The 20,370-nt window shown below is 44.3% G+C and overlaps 1 protein-coding gene across 8 annotated transcripts in view; it reads left to right on the plus strand.

Moving 5' to 3' along the window:
• ALA2 (aminophospholipid ATPase 2) overlaps window positions 1-20,370 on the plus strand; it is a 120,915-nt gene that overhangs the window by 17,488 nt on the left and 83,057 nt on the right. For all 8 annotated transcript variants that reach the window (XR_015692417.1, XR_015692418.1, XM_087688184.1 and 5 more), the window contains 4 exons: window positions 17,846-17,938; window positions 18,069-18,243; window positions 18,821-18,987; window positions 19,179-19,283. Coding sequence is in view for 6 of the 8 variants with exons in the window: in XM_087688184.1 (XP_087544310.1) it covers window positions 17,846-17,938; window positions 18,069-18,243; window positions 18,821-18,987; window positions 19,179-19,283 (540 nt within the window). In the remaining 2 variants the exon portion in view is untranslated. The remainder of the gene's footprint in view (window positions 1-17,845; window positions 17,939-18,068; window positions 18,244-18,820; window positions 18,988-19,178; window positions 19,284-20,370) is intronic.

Here is a 20,370-nt window from a genome sequence, read left to right on the forward strand (position 1 = left end):
ATCTGATCATGCATGTATGCCATGTCCATGGTTGGCCGATACATCTGATGGATGTCAAGAGCATCTTCGTGAGTGGTTATCTGGAGGAGGAAGTCTATGTGGAGTAGCCACTAGGATTTCCTTCTGCAAACTCGAGGGATAAGGTATTCTGCTTGCGAAAAGCTCTTAATGGGCTGAAGCAAGCACCGCGGTCTTGTTTTCATAGGATGGATGAGTTCTTACAGACTCACAGATACCATTCTACCCCTTATGATCTGAACTTATATACTCGATCTATTTCAGAGAGGGTTAGCTACATCCTGTTGTATCTCATCATAGCCTCACATTTTGCTGCCATAGCGGAAATCAAGACAAAGCTTAGTGCTACATTTGAGATGACAAACCTTGGTTTGTTGTCTTACTTCTTGGGGATGGAGGTAGTTCGATTCTGGGGGTTGTATTTTTGTGTCATAGCAAAAGTATGTACTTCAGCTCCTAGAACAGTTCACTATGGATCAGACACAGCTAGTGGCCATGCCTTTTGATTCTATTGTCCACTTGTCGAAGGATATCCTAGGTCAGCCCTTTGATGCGCATATCTACAGGTCTATTGTAGGGAAACTTCTTTGGTTAACTTATACTAGGCTAGACTTAGCTTACTCAGTCAACATTCTTAGTTAGTATTTCACAGCACCTAGGATGTCACATTGGATTGGATGTCTTCCTGTGTTGCATTACAGTATATTTATTTTTATGGCTTTACTCATGTTCTGGTTTATGTTTGCAAGGGTATATTGATTCTGATCGGGTAGGAGATCCTGACACCCGGTGTTCGCATGGCGGCTACCTTTTTACCTTGGGCACGGATCTCATTTCTTGGTCCAACTATAAGCAAGAGACGGTGGCGGCTTCCACGGCCGAGGTTGAGTATAGGGCTTTCTTCGATTGGTGGCCATCTACTTTAGGAGCTTACTGGCGGCGCTTCACTTCCCTTGTGTCTCTCCCACCGTTGTCTACTTCGACAACCAGAGTGTCATTACCCTTGCAGGCAATCCGACCATCACACCACGAATGTGGCGTGTGGGAGTCCATGTTCACTTTTCCAGAGAGTAGGTTGAGATAGGTACTATTCGCCTAGAGTTTGTGCCTTCATTAGATAATTTTGTAGACATTTTGACCAAAGTGGTCAACTTATTGGCTCTTTAGTACCTTTTACCCCCAGGATTAGCTTGGGTATACCCTTCGCTACTTCTTTAGATTGACGGGGAGAGGGTGCTTCCCTCTTGCTTTCCCTTCCAGTTTGAGAGGGGACATCTACTTCTCTTGATAGTGACAGTGATGATACTTACAGTTTTTAGACATTCATTCATTCATTTATTCTTTTGTATTGTACTTACGGATATTTGTAACTTCATCCGCATTGTCAGGATGGCATGATTGTAAAAGGGCACTGGGGCAAGTGAACAATTCCTTTGTGAGGGCACTATCCAAGTGGCATCGTTGCATTGCATTTTGCGTGATCATGATATCTTGCATCTCCCTTTGCATTATCCCATGCATTGGCATTTTGCTCATGTAAACATGCATTTGTGTCTATTTATCTCTTTTTGGTCTTTTGGAGTGGTTGACTCTGGATCCACCATATTCGTGGCATTGCACATGGCAGTCTCCCAGGCAGTCCTAGGAACACGAACACACACAGAGAGAGAGAGAGAGAGAGAGAGAGAGAGAGAGAGAGAGAATGAAGGAAGAAATACTGCACTGACTGAAATGAATGCTGAATACAAAGCTGTGGACTGATCAGTCCCTGCATGCAGCTCGGAGCATCAGGAAGGGCAACAAATTAGGCTGGAAACAATGGCAGCACCAATGTCAGAGTGGGAACGGAGGAGTGTGTGCTGAAATCTGCAAGAGAAGAGAGTGAGAATGATTGGGGGGGACTGCTATAAATAGCCCCCCATCAGCAAAACTGACCGGCTTGCTAGAAACTGGCCGATGTGCCCAAATATGGGCCAATTGCACACTAAAAGGCCCATTCTGGGCTGAGTGCCACCTGAGAAGGGAACGCAAACAAAAGCAACAACACAAGAAATGCTAGAGCTCCTCTGTCTCCTGTCAGACTGTGACAGGAGCTCACAACTAGGAGATGATTGACTAACAATGAAATAAGGCAAGCTAACACCCCCTCTCAGATCCTGGGACGGTTTGAAGACCTAACAACCGCATGTGATGAAGCAAAGAAGCCTGAGGCAAAGGCTTCGTGAAGAGATCAGCTGCATTGTTTGCCATGGGACAATAGGCCACCACCAGCCTGGAGTCCACGATCCACTCCCGAACATAGTGGTATTGAACCTCAATGTACTTCGTACGAGCATCAAACATCGGGTTCTTCGCTAGAGCAAGGGCACTTTGGTTGTCCACACGCAGCTCCATAGGTCCTGACGATGGAGCCAATCTCCACCAACATACAATGGAGCCAAATTGCCTCCATAGCGGTCGAACATAAGGCACGATACTCAGCCTCTGTAGAAGAAAGTGCCACAGTAGATTGCTTCTTGTTGCTCCAAGAGACAGCACCGGATGCAAGGGTAAAAGCATAACCTGTAGTGGATCGTCGAGAATCCACATCACCTGTCCAGTCAAAATCACTCCATCTAGAAAGAGTGGTCCCATCTCCATACATGATTCCGTAGGATCAAGTTCCCTGAAAATTTCGAAGGAGACGCAAGGCCGCCCTCTAGTGATCCTGAGTAGAAATCTTCATAAAAGAAGACAACAAAGCCACCACAAAAGAGATAGTGTGAATAAGCTAGATAAGTGAGTCAACAAGGCACCCGTAATGGGTGGGATCTGTAAGGGGAACTCCATCGGCCACTAGCTTGGACTCTAGGTCTATGGGGCAAGAAATAGGCCGACACTCGGCCATACAAAACTTCGAAAGAAGCTTGGAGATGTACCCGTGCTGTGAGATAAAGATGCCCTATGCTATTTGATAGATCTCCAATCCCAGAAAGAAGTGAAGTATCCCTAGATCCGTCATGTCAAACTCCTGCCAAAGAATAGTCCGAGTGTGATGCACCTCCTGAGGGTCACTCCCTGTAATGATAAGATCATCAACATACAAGATCAGTAAAACACAACTGTCACCCTCAACCTTGAAGTAAAGATTGGGGTCATGATCGGAGCGATGGAAACCATTTTGTACAAAGAAGCTGTCAATCCTTTGATACCAAGCATGAGGAGCTTGCTTCAGGCCATAGAGGGCCTTCCGCACCCTATAGACATGATCCTCCTTTCCCTGCATAAGAAAACTTGGAGGCTGGGACACATAGATCTCCTCCTCAAGAACACCATTCAGAAAGGCTGACTTGACATCCATCTGGTAGATAGGCCAGTGATGGTGAGTGGCAAGAGCCAAAATATCTCGAATAGTAGACATCTGAGCTGTAGGAGCAAAAGTCTCAAAATAATCCAATCCTGCACGTTGAGCAAAACCCTTGGCAACAAGCCTAGCTTTGTGCTTGTCCAAGGAACCATCTGCAAGATACTTGGTCTTAAAGACCCATTTCACACCAATCACCTTCTGCTTCTTGGGATGCGGTACAAGCTTCGAAGTCTAATTTCACTCAATGGAAGCGAGCTTTGCTTGCATAGCCTGTCTCCAAACACCCCATGCAAGAGCCTCCTCAATAATAGAAGGCTTGGAATCCCGAAAAATCTGAGACTTAAGAGTATAGTTCACATAGAGTAAACTATCCCGCTGGGCCTGTAATCGGGCTGATCTGCGTGGACTTGAAGGAGTAGCAAGAAAGTGAGAAACACCTGACTCCTGCATAAGCTGCCTGTACCACTGAGGAATCCGAAGAGACGACTCCTGTTGCAAGGGAGATCGAGTGGCCTTCGGAACTTGCAAAGCACCTGTTTGTGGAAGGGACTTTCCCTCACCAAGGGAAGGTAGATCCTCCTCATTTGAAGAAGACTCCCCATTGGATGGTTGTGGACCCCTAGAAGACTCCTAAGGGGAGACTGAAGGGATGGAAGTACTCGATGAAGGAGTCACGTCCGCCAAGGGTGGAAGGAAAGTCGGAGTAGAGGGTACAGAAGGAGGAGGAGGAATAGGACGGGGAGGAGCCGAAGGAGGAGGGGTACTAAGAGGCAAGTTGGAAGGAAGAGAAGGGAGAGAAGGTAGGGGAGGGTTAGTCGACGACGAAGAATCACTTGTAAGAGAATCATCAATCAGATCCGCGAAGGCCGAAGCCTCATTGAAGATCACATCCCTGCTCACCTCAAGCTTTCATGTTGTCGGGTTGTAGAGTCGATATCCCTTCATAGTCGTGCTATAGCCCATGAACATAAGCTTTCTTGATTTCGAGTCGAGCTTTGTCTTCCTCTTCTTCTTGTCCACATGGACATAGATATCACATCCGAAGATGCAAAAGTGGGACGTGGCACCGCGTAGCCATCGCCTCACCCCAAAGGGAATGAAGAAGATTCCTATGCTCCAGATGGATCGGGCCATCTCCACCATGGTCCGATTTGCATGCTTCACTACACCATTCTCCGATGGTGTATTCGGATGGGAATACTCCACCCGAATGCCGTGATCCTGAGAAAAGAGGTGAGAAGTAGACTTGCTATCGTGATCAACTCGAACACCACGAATTGTGGAAGTAGTTTGTGTCTCTGCAAACACCTTCTACTCGCAGAATTGGGAGTACGCCCCGCTCTTGTACTCCAAAAAATAAGGCCACACATAACGATTGAAATCGTCCACAATCAGCATGAGATACTTGGCCTTCCCAAGGGAGGCCGTGCCCATAGGTCTACAAAGGTTGGTATCGACCAACTTCGGCAGTGAAGACGCCCACCTAGAAGCAACCCGTGGGTGAGGTTGCTGATGTTGCTTGCTCCTCAAGCAGTTGGGGCGTAAAGTGTGAAGAGGAGGGAAATCGGGAAGTCCCTCCACCATCTTCCTTCGAGAAGCCGGCCGAATCGCGTCAAGGTTTAGATGCCCATAACGAGTATGTTAAAGGAGCCCAAGCTCGTGGGAAGCCTTTGTGGCTAAGGTGGTGAGCTTGTAGAGCCCACTCTCCTCTGTATCTATCCAAAGAGCAATACCTGTAGAAGCATCCTCCACAGTAATTGTGTCACGAGGACGTGAAAATTTGATGCTTTGCTTATGTTTAATTGACATTTGATTAAACACTTGTTAGATTCTAGGTGAATTTTGGTGTCAGTTTGCCCCTAGGACCATTAATTGGCCATTAAGTGTCAGTGGTGACACTAGGGACTAATTAATGGATTAATGCTTGTCCAAGGGTCAATTAATGCATGGGACCACTTTGGGTTGCAAATGGCCTAGCCAATTAATTTTTGGATTGGCAAGGTCAATTTTCTGGGTATGGATTAAGAGCTAAATTAATTTTCAAAATTAATTAATTTTGAAAATGAATTAAATGGCTGGAAATTGCTAAAAATGGATTAAGAAAGCTGCCACTTGGCAAAACTTTCCCATACAAGTGGGGGAAAGGATAAATAGGGCTGAAAGGAGAGGGAAATCTCGTTTTTTCATTTTGGAGCTGTTGGGAATAGGTGTTGGACTGTTACTGCTAGCTTTTGGGGCCATTTCCCAGCCATTGGAGATCATTTTGGTGATGGAGATTGCATATTCTTGACCTTGGGAAGCTGGCAATTGCTGCTGATGCACTTTCTCCTGAAGATCATAGTCTCTGATGCTCCTATTGTTGTTAGTGCATCTGTTGGGGCTGGTACAGTAGGGCAGTAGCTGATTTTGATCAGTTCTTCACGACGAATCTCAGAATTTTCTCTCTTTACAGCATTCACTCATCTCCTTCAGCCTATGCTCAGCCATTCTCAGCAATTCTTGGCCATTTGGAGGAGTTTTCAGCCATTTTTGGTGGGCTGATTTGTAATTTCTGCAGTAAACCCTAATTTACAGCAAAAATTAGGGTTTAGCAGCCACCTTGGGATCCGTGCCAGAGATTGAAGGCTCAAGGGACTGAAATCAGCAGCTGATAATTGAAGATTAACAAGGGATTTTAGGAGCCAACCCATCCCAAATTGATTTGGGGCAGCATTTGGCCAGCCAAGGGTCAAATTGGAGAAGAAGTCCTGGGTGAATCAAGGGGCAAATGCCAAAAGGATTGCTGGTCATTTATGGCAGCAAGAGCAATTGGTTAGCAGGACGAGATTGAAGAATCTCAAGTTGTACTGCTTCCAATTGAATGAAAGCTAAAGAAATACCGCAAGGGGCGCCAATTTTGGGGCCAACAGGGTGTCTATTGTCCAAGAATGTTATGGTAAAGTGTGTATTTCATTTTATGTGCATTTATTTATTGCTGTAATTAACTCTTAAATCAGGTTATCACCACCCATTCCAAGAAGGAAGGCTGGTTTCAGTATCCGAGTCATTTTCACCCAGGATGCAATTTGAAACCAGCCTTCCTTCTTGGAATGGGTGGTGATAACCTGATTTAAGAGTTAATTACAGCAATAAATAAATGCACATAAAACGAAATACACACTTTACCATAACATTTTTAGGCAGTAGACTCCCTGTTGGCCCCAAAACTGGCGCCCCTTGCTGTATTTCTTTAGCTTTCATTCAATTGGAAGGAGTACAACTTGAGATTCTTCAATCTCCTCCTGCTAACCAATTGCTCTTGCTGTCATAAATGACCAGCAAGCCTTTTGGGTCATTTGCCCCTTGATTCACCCAAGACTTCTTCTCCAATTTGACCCTTGGCTGGCCAAATGTTGCCCCAAATCAATTTGGGATTGGCTGGCTCCTGAAATCCCTTGATAATCTTCAATTATCAGCTGCTGATTTCAGTCCCTTGAGCCTTCAATCTCTGGCACAGATCCCAAGGTGGCTGCTAAACCCTAATTTCTACTGTAAATTAGGGTTTACTGCAGAAATTACAGATCAGCCCACCAAAAATGGCTGAAAACTCCTCCAAATGGCCGAGAATTGCTGAGAATGGCTGAGCATAGGCTGAAGGAGATGAGTGAATGCTGTAAAGAGAGAAAATTCTGAGATTCGTGGCGAAGAACTGATCAAAATCAGCTGCTGCCCTACTGTACCAGCCCCAAACGGATGCACCAACAACAATAGGAGCATCAGAGACTGTGATCTTCAGGAGAAAGTGCATCAACAGTAATTGCCAGCTTCCCAAGGTCAAGAATATGCAATCTCCATCACCAAAATGATCTCCAATGGCTAGGAAATGGCCCCAAAAGCTGGCAACAACAGTCAAATACCTCTTTCCAACAGCTCCAAAATGAAAAAACGAGATTTCCCTCTCCTTTCAGCCCTATTTAGCCTTCCCCCCACTTGCATGGGAAAGTTTTGCCTAAGTGGCAGCTTTCTTAATCCATTTTTAGCAATTTTCAGCCATTTAATTAATTTTCAGAATTAATTCTGAAAATTAATTTAGCCCTTAATCCATGCCCAGAAAATTGACCTTGCCCATCCAAAAATTAATTGGCTAGGCCATTTTGCAACCCAAAGTGGTCCCATGCATTAATTGACCCTTGGACAAGCATTAATCCATTAACTAATGCCTAGTCCCTAGTGTCACCACTGACACTTAATGGCCAATTAATGGTCCTAGGGGCAAACTGATACCAAAATTCACCTAGAATCTAACAAGTGTAACTTGTTACAACTTTTGCCTTTGACACCCATCTTTTTCACAGGGTCCTTTGGCCTTCAACTGTGAAAAAGTAGCTTGCACCTCACATGTGCAACACATGTGCATCTTTTAATTGCACATTTGATTAATCCTTTAATCAAATGTCAATTAAACATAAGCAAAGCATCAAATTTTCACGTCCCCGTGACAGATACCTAGCTGTGTAAGACCATGGACAGACAATAGGTTAAAGCCCAAATCAGGTACATAAAGAACTTTTGCCGAAGAAGATCGCCTGTCTGAGAATAAAGGTAAAGTCCCTAGCCCTCTAACAGGAACCGTAGAGTTGTCACCAATGGTGACGGTGCTCTCTCTCGAACAAATGTCCTGAAGCCAGTTTTGCCTGAAGGTCATGTGAGAAGATACTCTGTTGTCCATTACTCAAGGTTTCTCCTTGTCAAAAGATGATGTACCAGCTTGACAGTAGGGTTGGCGGGGAGGAACACGGAGTGAACTTGACAAATATGGAGAAGAGAGAAGAAACTTTGATGAATGGAATGATTAAGTTCTAAATCATGGAGTGAATGTGATACAAGGGAACAAGGGTGCCGTAGCACAAGGAAAATGATGAAGACAACCACGAACCACAAACCGCAATGTCCTCCTGTGAAGTGGTGTGAGGGTAGTGGAGAGTTTGGAGAGAAGAGGTGATGGACTGAATGAATCAGCCGTAAGGAATGAATGAGAGAGTGGCCTATAAATAGGCATAGTCAATCTAGGATGGCGCCCCTTTTTGGGGCTGCAAACCCTAAACGCAAAACACAAAAACGCAAATTGCGGGTGAAGGGTTTCTCAACACCCCCTCTCAGGTTAAAAAAGGGGAATAAGAGAAGACAGAGGTGGAGAGGCAATGCTACATGCTGAAGAATGCTCATGCAGCAGGTGTCACTTGGACAGTGCCCCTTGTGGAAAAATTGTTGACTTGCCCAAGCACCCTAGTACATAGATGATGAAATTATGCAATGCATAGGAGGAATGTCGGACTTTGTGTGGTGCCGAGAACCATAAGGATACATCCGTACTCGATCTTGGGAGTTGGCTCCATGCTGACCAAGGGACCAAGGCAAGAAGAGAAGAGGAGGAAGAAGATGTAGAGGATATTCCTAAGATCCAATATTTCCACCTGAAAGGTAACCTGCAGTAAAGAACAATAGACAGAGTGAACTAGAGAATCCGAAACTCAACCTCGGGAGAGAAGCCACTAGCTCCGTGCATCCATGCTGGAAGATATATGAAGGCCTCGTCACCAAGTCGCGGCACCAGCCACCCCAAGAAAGTAGAGGATGGGTGAAGAGCTTCATGTGGAGTAGGTTCCCCCTTTGAGGTGGGAGGTGGAGGGGACCCCACTGAAGTCGAAGAAGTAGATGCCCCCTCTGAGGGCAAAGAAATAACATCCCCCACTGAATCCCCCTCTGAAGTAGATAGAGAATCTAAAAACTCATGGATCACGGACTCCGAAATGTCTGATGATGAAGGAAGTGCCGCCGGTCATGCTGAAGAAGGTGTTTGGGGTGCCAAAGAGCTCCTAGAGGTAGCCTCTCGAACCTAAGTAGTCCAGGGTGGGGAAGGGTGGGGCTCAGAATGAGCAAGAGGTGGGCAACGATCGTTGTCTCTCAGTGGAGCAGACTGGGTAGCCGAAGAAGCGGAAGGAGTCGAGTAGCCATTGTCTCTCGAAGGAGTAGATTGACGAGGAGATGGTATCAAACAATCACTGTCTCTTGATGGAGCGGACTGCTGATCCGTAGGTCGTGGAAGCCACTGTACCCGAAAATAGGTGGGAGAAGACTACTGCTGGCATTGTGACGATCTCCAGGAGGTCGTAGCGCCAATCGATCCTCCATGTGCTCGAAAGAGCTTAGTGCGCATCAGATGCGTCTTATTGCCTTGAGCATAGTACTCTGATAGTTGATGCAGAACAATCTCTGTGGCCCAAAAAGGAGAGGTGTAAAGAAAAATACCCTAACACAGAAACATAAATAGAAACCGTACGACAAAGCACAGAAACCGTACGACAAAGCACAGACTGATAAAAAGAACACAGTTAGGGTTAGGGTTAGAGTAACTCAGAGACAATGAACATAGTGAATAAATGAAATGATATGACTACTAATAATACGATGCTCATGCAGCAAACACACTATACAGTGAATGAATATTGAACCTCGAACTCCTGTATCTCTAGGATCAGGGTAGGGGTAATGAGCTGGAGAGTGTGTCGTACTCTGAACGGATCCCGAATCGCAGCAAGGCAGCCTTTGGATGTCGAACACTAGCAAACGCAGCAGTGAGAAGCTGGATCTAATGTAGACAACAGTGAGAAGAGAGAAAGACTAAAAACGGAGTCTGTAGGAGAGAGAAAGACTAAAAACGCAGGCAGGATAGCTTGCAGGAGAGAGAGACTGAAAATGCAGGCAGGACAGAGTGCAGGAGAGAGAAAGACTGAAAATGCAGGCAGGACAGCTTGCAGGAGAGAGAATGATTGAAGCGACTGCAGACAGGAGAGAGAAAACTGTGAGGGCGGCAGCTAGAGCCTGCAAACGCAACAGTTTACTGGCGTGGCAGGTTGTACGACAGCAGTGTAGATGAACAACAGTCAGTTGCCAGACAGAAATAGCAGCAATCAGCGTGTGGAGGGCTGGAAACAGGAGCTAGACTGTAGGGAACAGTAATGGACAGCAAGGGCTGAGATGTCTTCCGTAACGGGGGTGTGGGAAGCAAGCTGGTAACACCTGAAACCTGCAAAAACGAGATTGTAAAAGAGTGTAGGGCTGGCTGTCAATTTATAGAAAATTAGGGTTCTAGATCCTCTCCCACTTAACTTTCTCGATCCGCTCCCTGTTTTAGGGTTTTGGCTAAAATAAGCCTAAAATAAGCATGTTTTGGGGTTGTTTAAGTGGCTAAGTGCATTTCTTAGCACAACACCCCCTCTCAGGCTCAAAATAGAGCGAGAAATGTAGGCCAGCCTAAATTTTGATTTACCCCAAGGTATCCCACTTCAAAGCAGCCAGGGCATTGGACAAAAGGTGCATGTCGGCTGCCCAGTGGCCTACCAAGATTACAGAGGCGATGGATATCTTACCAAGGGAGCTCAAGTGATCACCCCAGAGAGGTTAGGGCATCGGACCAAGCGTGCTCGTCGGCTACCCAAGGGCCTACCAAGGCCTACAAAGGCGGATGGAATCAACAATGGACTTGTTTGTTTTGTTTTGTTTTTTTGTTTTTGTTTTTGTTTTTTTTTTTTGAAAAGTGTTTTGCAAATACGTAAGTAATATAGGGGCAACGGCCAATTAAGTGACAGATAGGAAAAGATAAATAGAGTTTTAAACCCAAGTTATTCACAAAACTAGTAAGCCAATCCCTCTCACTGACGAGGATAAGTGTCTTAAGGATGATAAAAGTGAGTGAAGGAGTTCGAGGTTCAGTATTCGTTCACTACATAGTGTGTTTGCTGCATGAGCATCGTATTATTATTAGTCATATCATTTCATTTATTCACTGTGCTCATTGTCTTTGAGTTACTCTAACCCTAACCCTAATTGTGTTCTTTTTATTAGTGTGTGCTTTGTCGTATGGTTTCTGTCTATGTTTCTGTGTCAGGATATTTTTCTTTATATGGTATCAGAGCAGGGGTAATGAGTTGGAGAGTGTGTCGTACTCCAAACGGATTCCGAATCGCAACAAGGCAGCCTCTGGATGTCGAACACTAGCAAACGCAGCAGTGAGAAGCTGGATCTGATGTAGACAGCAGTGAGGAGAGAAAAAGACTAAAAATGGAGTCTGCAGGAGAGAGAAAGACTAAAAAAGCAGGTAGAACAACCTGTAGGAGAGAGAAAGGCTGAAAACGCAGGCAGGACAGCCTGCAGGAGAGAGAAAGACTAAAAATGGAGCCTACAGGAGAGAGAAAGACTGAAAACGCAGGCAAGACAGCCTGCAAGAGAAATACTGAAATCGCAGGCAGGACAGCCTGTAGGAGAGAGAAAGACTAAAGCGACTGCAGATAGGAGAGAGAGAACTTTCAGGGTGGCAGCTGGAGCCTACAAACGCAGCAGTTTGTTGGTGTGACAGGCTGTACGAGTGCAGTGTAGATAAACAACAGTCAGTCGCCAGGTAGAAACAACAGCAATCAACGTGTGGAGGGCTAGAAACAGGCGCCAGACTGTAGGGAACAGTGATGGACAACAAGGGCTGAGATGTCCTTCGTGACCGGGGTGTGGGCAGCAAGCTGATAACACCTGAAACCTACAAAAACAAGATTGTAAAAGAGTGGAGAGTTGGCTGCCAATTTATAGAAAATTAGGGTTCTAGATCCTCGCCCACTTAACTTTCTCGATCCGCTCTCTGTTTTAGGGTTTTGGCTAAAATAAGCCTAAAATAAGCATGTTTTGGGGTTGTTTAAGTGGCTAAGCGCATTTCTTAGCACAACAAGAGGTGGCACAAGGAGTGCCTAGTGGAAGATGTATATACTTTGGGAGGGTGGGGAGCAAGGGTCGAAGTCGGCAAGCATTGGTGGTGTGTCCGGTGATGCCACAGTAGGAGAACCTAGTAGTCTGGTCATTTGTTGGTAAAGAAGCCATGGATAGCAGTGTGCCTTGCTGAAGAAGGAAGAGATCAGCCACCATGAAGCACAAACCGCAATGTCCGCCTCAAGGGGTGTGAGGGCAGTGTGAAGCAAGAACCGCAATGTTTGCCTCAAGGGGTGGGAAGACAATGGAAGGGCTGGAAGTGAGCTGCTAGTGGGAGGAGGATGCAACCAGCAGGTAAGAGGTTGAAACCAGTAGAAAAATGCAGGCGAGGAGAGAGAAAGACTAAAAACGCAGGTAGGACAGCTTGCAGGAGAGAGAAATACTAAAAACGCAAGAAAAACAGCCTGCAGGAGAGAGAAAGACTAAAGGCGTAGGCAGCAGGTGAGAGAAAGACTAAAAACGTAGATAGGACAGCCTACAGGAGAGAGAAAGATAAAAAACGCAAGCAGGATAGCATGCAGGAGAGAGAAAGACTAAAAACGTAGGTAGCAGGACTATGATGACATGGCAGGCTGTACGGCAGCAGGTCTGCACAGGAACAACGGTTGCCTGACTGGAATCAGCTCCAAATTGTGTGAAGAGGGCTGGAAATCAGGCGCCGACTAATGGATACAGCAATGGTCAGCTTCGGCTGAGATGTCCTTCGCGAATGGGGTGTGGGCAACAAGTTGAAACACCTGAAATCTGCAAAAACGAGATTTTGATGCAACGGAAGAAGAAGAGAAGTGGATGCCGAACCCACTACCGGTCTTTGCCTTCACTGGAGTGGAGGATCTTTGCCATTGTTTGAGCAGATCCAGCTCTAATACCATGTCAAAAGATGACGTATCAGCGAGATAGTAGGGTTGGTGGGGAGGAATATGGAGTGAACTCAGCAAACATGGAGAAGAGTAGAGAAGAGAGAAGAAACTTTGATGAATGGAATGATGAAGTTCTGAATCATAGAGTGAATGTGATACAAGGGAACAAGGGTGCCGTAGCACAAGGAAGATGATAAAGATAGCCACGAACCATAAACTGCAAGTCCTCCTGAAGGGGTGTGAGGGTAGTGGAGAGGCTAGAGAGAAGAGGTGACGGACTGAATAATTCAGCCGTGAGGAATGAATGAGAGAGTGGCCTATAAATAGGCATAGTCAGTCTAGGATGGTGCCCCTTTTTGAGGCTGCAAACCCTAAACGCACAATGCAGAAATGCAAACTGCGGGTGAAGGGTTTCTCAACACTCCTAAGTGATAGAAGCTAGGGCTGTATCCTCCTCGACAAAGACATGCACAAATGCAGACTCTGTTGTGGTTGGGGCCGCCTTCGAGTCATTCTCCTTTGGCTTCAAATGGGGATACTTTTGCCAGTACTTGTCCTCGGGATGAGGGCCCTTTTCTTCCCGCCACTTGTACCTGCAGTAAAAGCCTTGATGGATGCAGAACCACTGGTCCCCACCTCTCTGAGTCGCTCGTCATGCTTCAAGACGAGTGGTAAAAGCTCCTCCCATAAGAGTTTCTCGCGGGTCCTCGAGGTGATGAGGCTGGTGTGGAAGACATCGAACAGGGGTGATGGTAGTTGAGTCAAGAGAATCATTGCCGTATCCTCGGAAGAGATCACTGGACCTAGAGAGGCAAACCCACCTCTCATATCCTCTATCTTCATGATGTACTCCTTCATAGAAGAAAAATCATCAAAACTGAGCATCCGCAATTTCTTCTCCAAAGAGATATTGTGAGCAAACGTCTTGTGTTGATACAAAGACATAAGCTTCTCCCACACTTCATCTGCGGTCTTTAACCTGTGAACATGAACAAGAACAGAGTCATGAAGACTCATGAAGAGAAAAGATCGGGCTCGAGAGTTGAGCCGATCCCACAAGGCTGCACGGTCCATAGAGGCCCCATCTGAAGGATCCACTGGGGGACGATCGATGGGTGAAGAAACCAGCTCCCATAGGTTCAATGTATGGAGGATGCATTCTGCTTTGCACGAACAGAGGGAATAGTTGGAACTATCCAGCTTGTCTTCCTTAGGAAAGGAAGGGAGTATGGGCACCTATATCGAGGGAATCAAGAAAGGTATGCGGACATCCGAAGCAGTCTTTGCTGATGGAACCTTCACAGTAGATGGAACCCTCTGAGATGCATGGACTGAAGAAGGACCAGTACGAGGAGACTCCTCCCGTCGTCAATCACGAAACTCCTGATAATCGCGTCTCCGCTTAGAGGAGTGATGAGAGAGAAGCTCGTCCTCTGAGCCATCGAAGCCTGAAAGTTGGTAAGACATCTTCCAAATTTGCAATCACCAAACAACCTGCAACCAATAGGCAGTTAAGATGGAGCCACCTATGTTAGAAAAGACCCAGAAGATGCTGTCGCCTACAAGAGGAGAGAGAAAATGCTGCCACCTGGAGAGAAAAACCGCTGCTTATCCTCCAGATGATGATGCCTCCTCCTCTGTTGATATGGACGACCTCTTGTTGTTTGCGTTTGATGCAAACACCTAGAAAACTGTTGCCTACTCCTCGTGATGCTGGAAAACAACAAAACGCAGGTATGGAAGGCTGCGTTTCAGCCTGGACAGCACTGCCAGCGGTTGGAAAGGATGGAAGAAGGGCTGCACTTAATGGTGTCCTCCTCTACAATGGGAGCTCTCCTCCGTGCTCTTAGTTAGGCGATGATACCATGTGAGAGTGCGCAATGGAAGAAGGAACATGAACACACACACACACACACACACACACAGAGTGAAGGAAGAAATACTGCATTGACTGAAACAAATGCTGAATACAAAGCCGTGGACTGATCAGTCCTTGTACACAGCCCAGAGCATCAATGAGGGCACCAGATCAGGCTGGAAATCATGACAGCACCAATGTTGGAGTGGGAACGGTGGAGTGTGTGCTGAAATCTGCAAGAGAAGAGAGTGAGAATGACTGGGGAGGGACTGCTATAAATAGCCCCCCATCAGCAAAACTGGCCAACCTGCCCAAATATGGGCCGAGTGCACACTAAAAGGCCCATTTTGGGCTGAGTGCCACCTGAGAAGGGAATGCAAACAAAATCAGCAACACAAGAGCTCCTCTGTCTCTTGCCAGACTCTGACAGGAGCTCACAACCAAGAGATGACAGACTGACAATGAAATAAGGCAGGCTAACATGTTCGATGCGTTGGTTGCTTTGGGGTGGGATGCTTTGGGGTAAAAGATTAAAAAAAAAAAGGGATTGGCTGGCCTACTTCTTGTGGCACCATTGTTGGGTTTGAGAGGGGGTGTTGAGCTAAAAATGGGCCGACTGCAGACTAAAAGGCCCATTTTGGGCTGAGTGCCACCTGAGAAGGGAATGCAAATAAAATCAGCAACACAATAGCTCCTCTGTCTCCTGCCAGACTCTGATAGGAGCTCACAACCAAGAGATGACAGACTGACAATGAAATAAGGCAGGCTAACATGTTTGATGCGCTGGTTGCTGGGATGTCTTGGGGTAAAAGATTTTTTTAAAAAAAGGGCTTGGTTGGTATACTTCTCGTGGCACCATTGTTGGGTTTGAGAGGGGGTCTTGAGCTAAAAATGTATTAGCTTTACTTAAACAGTCCCAAAACATGCTTAATTAAGGAAAAAACCTTGTTTATTTAAAAAGAAATGCGTTCCTGGAGAGTGTCTGTATCCCATAAGCATAAACCCACTTGGGAGGGCCCAAACTTTCTATAAATAGGTATGCCACCCTCCATTCAGCCTTAATCTTGTTTTTGCAGATTTCAGGTATTTCAGCTTGCTGTCCATACTCCTGACGTGGAGGACATCCTGGTCCAAGCTGGCCATTGCTATCTACATAGCAGCTAAGAAACACGTTTCTATGAATTTGAAACTTACGAAACGTTTCTTAAACTACAAAACATTTCTGAAAGTAAAAAACGTGGGCGTTTTTTTTTGGTTTGGTTTGGTGAGTTGGAACCCAAAACATGGTTTTTTTGACAAAAACTATTGGGCAATGTTAAACATGATGATGATGATGTGTAATGACTCGTGAGGGCTCAAGATTTTGGACGAGAGATTGATTTTTTGTGATTTTGTTTAGTTATTGGACTTGGTTAATCTAGTATCTATTCTTGTCTTGAGAGTTGAATATTATACGACTTTAGTCTCATTTATGAGTTATTTATGATATATTATGATTCATTCTTGATTTTGATTTTGTCAGTTTATTTTGAAATGAGAATCATGATGTTGCAACTTGACTCGGTCCATATTGTAGATAGGCTATTTACATGTTAATTTCAATTTTCTTTGTATGATATGTATGAATCATAATGTTTGAGTTCTAAACCATAGTATAGCTTGTCCAAAGACTAACTTTGACATAAGTGATAAGTCAATAATGTATCAGGATATCTAGCGTATTATTCTCAATTGACTCTATTATCACTCAAGCTCAATTGGCCATTCTTTGTTTAAGAGAGAGTTCCATAGAGGTTTAAAACCTCTTTCCCTAGTGAAAACTATTAAAAATTCCTATATAAATTAACCTACATTTCTTATTTTACCCCCTTTTGAAAGAAACTTATGAAACATGTTTCTAACGTTTCGTTTCTAAAGGTTTCTAACGTTTCTGGCTGCTATGGCTGTCTACAATAGTTTGGCGCCTGTTTCCAACCTACCACACACTGTTCGGAGCTGATTTCGTTATGCTGACTGCTGGTGGTGGTTTTTCTTGCGTTTTGAGTCTTTCTCTCTCCTGCAACCTGTGTTTGCTGTTTTCTCTCTCCTGCAACATGTGTTTTTAGTCTTTCTCTCTCTTGCATTGCCGTCTGCATTAGATCTAGCCTTCCTTGGGTGTGTTTGTTGGTGGTCGACATCCGAAGGCTACCTTGTTGCGATTTGGGATCCGTTCGGAGTACGACACACTCTCTAGCTCATTACCCCTACCTTGATCCTTGAGATACAGGAGTTCGAGGTACAATATTCATTCACAACATAGTGTGTTTGTTGCGTGAGCATTGTATTTTCAATAGTCATATCATTTCATTCATTCTCTGAATTCATTGTCTCTGAGTTACCCTAACCCTAACTGTGTTCTTCTATTAGTCTGTGCTTTGTCGTACAGTGTTATTTGTGTTTCTGTGTCAGGGTTTTTTTCACAAGAGCCTGTTGATTCTATTGCTCATGCTGTCTTGTCTCTCTAGGGAAATAAAGGGACTTCTAGATCTGCCAAACTCTGATGTAGACCAAGGATCTTGTCCTCTAATTAAGAAGATAAACTGCCCCATGTTGCATGCTCTTCTCCTATAATGTTATGTAACGAGTTCACCTGCCCCTCTTGTCCTCCAAGACCTAAACCATACTGAAGTCTTTGTCGCTAAAGAGAGGAGGGAGATTGGGATAGAGGTGATGGTTAGAGAAGCAGGGTTTGGTGGCAGATAGTGAAGGATGCAGACGAACTCTAAGTGATAAGGCTGGAGCTGCAATAATCATGATCCAAATCATGGCTTTGTTGCTTTGTATGCTCATCATGAGGATTTTATGCCAAGTGTGGTTGTTTGAAACTTTAGAAGATGCTAAATACTTGTTGACTCTAAAAAGTTGTTTTAAGTTTCTTTGCTGTGAGTAGTGGCATTTTGTGAATAACTGAATAAATGAGTTGCCCTGCAGACTGCAGCCTTGGATGGAGAGACTGATCTGAAAACACGAATTGTTCCATCTCCATGCCTTGGTTTAACCAGTGATCTTCTTCATAAATTAAAGGTCTGTTTGGTTTAACCAGTGATCTTGTTCATAAATTAAAGGTTTTTTTGGAACCAAGCAGTGCTTCTTAGGCATTGTTAAATTTCAAATTTAAAGATTAATGAAAATCTAAAACCTGTTTCGTGTGCAGGGCTTGATCGAATGTCCTTTTCCTGATAATGATATAAGGAGATTTGATGGAAATATGCGATTATTTCCTCCTTTTATCGACAATGATGTTTTCCCTCTTAATATAAACAACACTCTTTTGCAATGTTGCTGCTTAAGAAACTGTGAATGGGCATGCGGAGTTGCAATATATACGGGTTATTTTCCTGTCCTTGGCAGAGTTTGACTTCTCACAGGACAAAGTATCTTAATATGTGTCTCTAATTTTTAATGAGTCCTGTTGCATATTTGAAGTAGGTTATTACTGTATTAGGGTGGATTTTACTTTTGCGTGTATATCGTTATATTTGGCAACCATGATGTGATACAGCCGGGGGGAATTGAACTGAGGTGATGCACTTAGTTCATTGTGATTCACATCATATCACACATCTTAATTTGGTAGATGTGAGGTGAAGTGGGGTAAAACACTTCGTAAGTAGATGATAGAAAACATAAAAGCATAAAAGTATGCCAGGATCCCTTTGTATTGAGGAGGCATGCAGTATTTTGTGACTGAGTTGATACTGGGCCTGAGAGAATTCTAGGACTCTCCTTTTTCATTAGGCTCTAACTTTGTAGGATAAAGGCATGTTCTCTAGTTACATACAAGTTAGAAACCAGGAAAATGACACACTTCATAGCTCTTCTCTACCATGGTTTATGCTATGCAGTTTTCTTTTCTGCCATCTGTATGTTAAAGTTCAACTTATAATAACCTTTTTGGTACTGTAGGTAATGAAACAAAGCTGGGCATGAGCAAAGGTTTATCAGAGCCAAAACTTACTGCTGTTGATGGTATGATTGATAAGTTAACTGGTGCAATATTCTTATTCCAATTGGTGGTTGTCTTGATCCTTGGTGTGGCGGGCAACATGTGGAAAGCATTTGAAGGACAAAGGGTACGTCTCTGGTAATTTTACCATGCTTGATTGCATGATTTGCAGTTTTGAGAAGTTTACTTTCAACTGCCTGTCTTAAGCTAACTCAATTCTCATTTAAGTCCTAAGATTCAATTTTCCAGAACAAGTTCCATCTCTCCCATCATTTTGATTACCAGAACAGGATAATCAGTTTTGGAACTGTTGTGTAGAAATGGTATGTCAGCTATCCGAAAAAGGCTCCTTGGTTTGAGATCCTGGTTATCCCATTGCGCTTTGAGCTTCTTTGCTCAATCATGATCCCGATATCAATAAAGGTATTGCTTAACTTATAGTACTTTCAGCTGTCAGTGCACTATTATCTCATGATTTTGGTTTTTGCTCCAATTGCATGTTATTCTATGTCCCTTGTATGCCTTATTTTTTTGTATGCATTGTTTGTTGAATTATGTTCAATTGTGAAAATATAAGGCATTTGTCTTTAAGTGTTTTTGCGATTCAGTGATTATAATTTACTTTACGTGTCGCATGTGTTTGTAATTAGATGTAGATGTTTGTTATTGGGGAGGCTTCACGTGATATAGACTACAAATATATTGTTGAGATCATAAGGCACTGCTCTATATGCATTGTTTGTTGAATTTTGTTCGATTGTGAAAATATAAGGCCTTTGTCTTTAAGTGTTTTTGCAATTCAATGATTATAAGTTACTTTACATATCACACGCGTTTATAATTAGATGTTATTGGGGAGGATTTGCGTGATATAGACTACAAACATTGGTGAGATTATAAGGCACTGCTCTATAAGGAAAGAAGAGCAGCAATCAAGAAGCCCTTGCTGCTAGTGACATAAAAATTTAGAGGAAGAGGTGGAGAGCAGACAACTTGTCAATTTGTGGGCAACTAGGCTCTCTCATTAAGTCTTCTAGAGCCATTGCCAACACTTCAAAAAGCTAAAGCTGTTCATTAAACTCATGGGGTCCTCTAGAGTGTGCAGCTAGAAGCAGGTGAGCCCATCCTCGCATCTAGTGGATTGTGGAGCCTTCCATTGGTTCCGATGTTGGTGACAATGTGACCGAAGGCCTAGCACACCTCCCACCTGCATATCTTTTGATTCTTATAGGGCACACTCTAGCTTAGATTCTCTCTTCCATTGCACATTCCTACTCTTGCTTTTCTACATCTTTAGCGTGCCCTATCTTTTGGTAGTGTGACTGCCTCAAAACCCAACACATTGCAGTTACAAAGCAATTTTTTAAAGTTGAGGTTGTTGAGAAACCCTTCACCCTTCATCCGCAGTTTGCGTTTTTGTGTTTTGCATTTAGGGTTTGCAGCCCCCAAAAAGGGGCGCCATCCTAGATTGATTGTGCGGATTTATAGGCCACTCTCTCATTCATTCCTC

This window comes from Lygodium microphyllum, chromosome 11, assembly GCF_053477565.2.
Source record: "Lygodium microphyllum isolate KBCC chromosome 11, Lygodium_microphyllum_v1.1.10, whole genome shotgun sequence".
NCBI classification, from domain to species: Eukaryota; Viridiplantae; Streptophyta; class Polypodiopsida; order Schizaeales; family Lygodiaceae; genus Lygodium; species Lygodium microphyllum.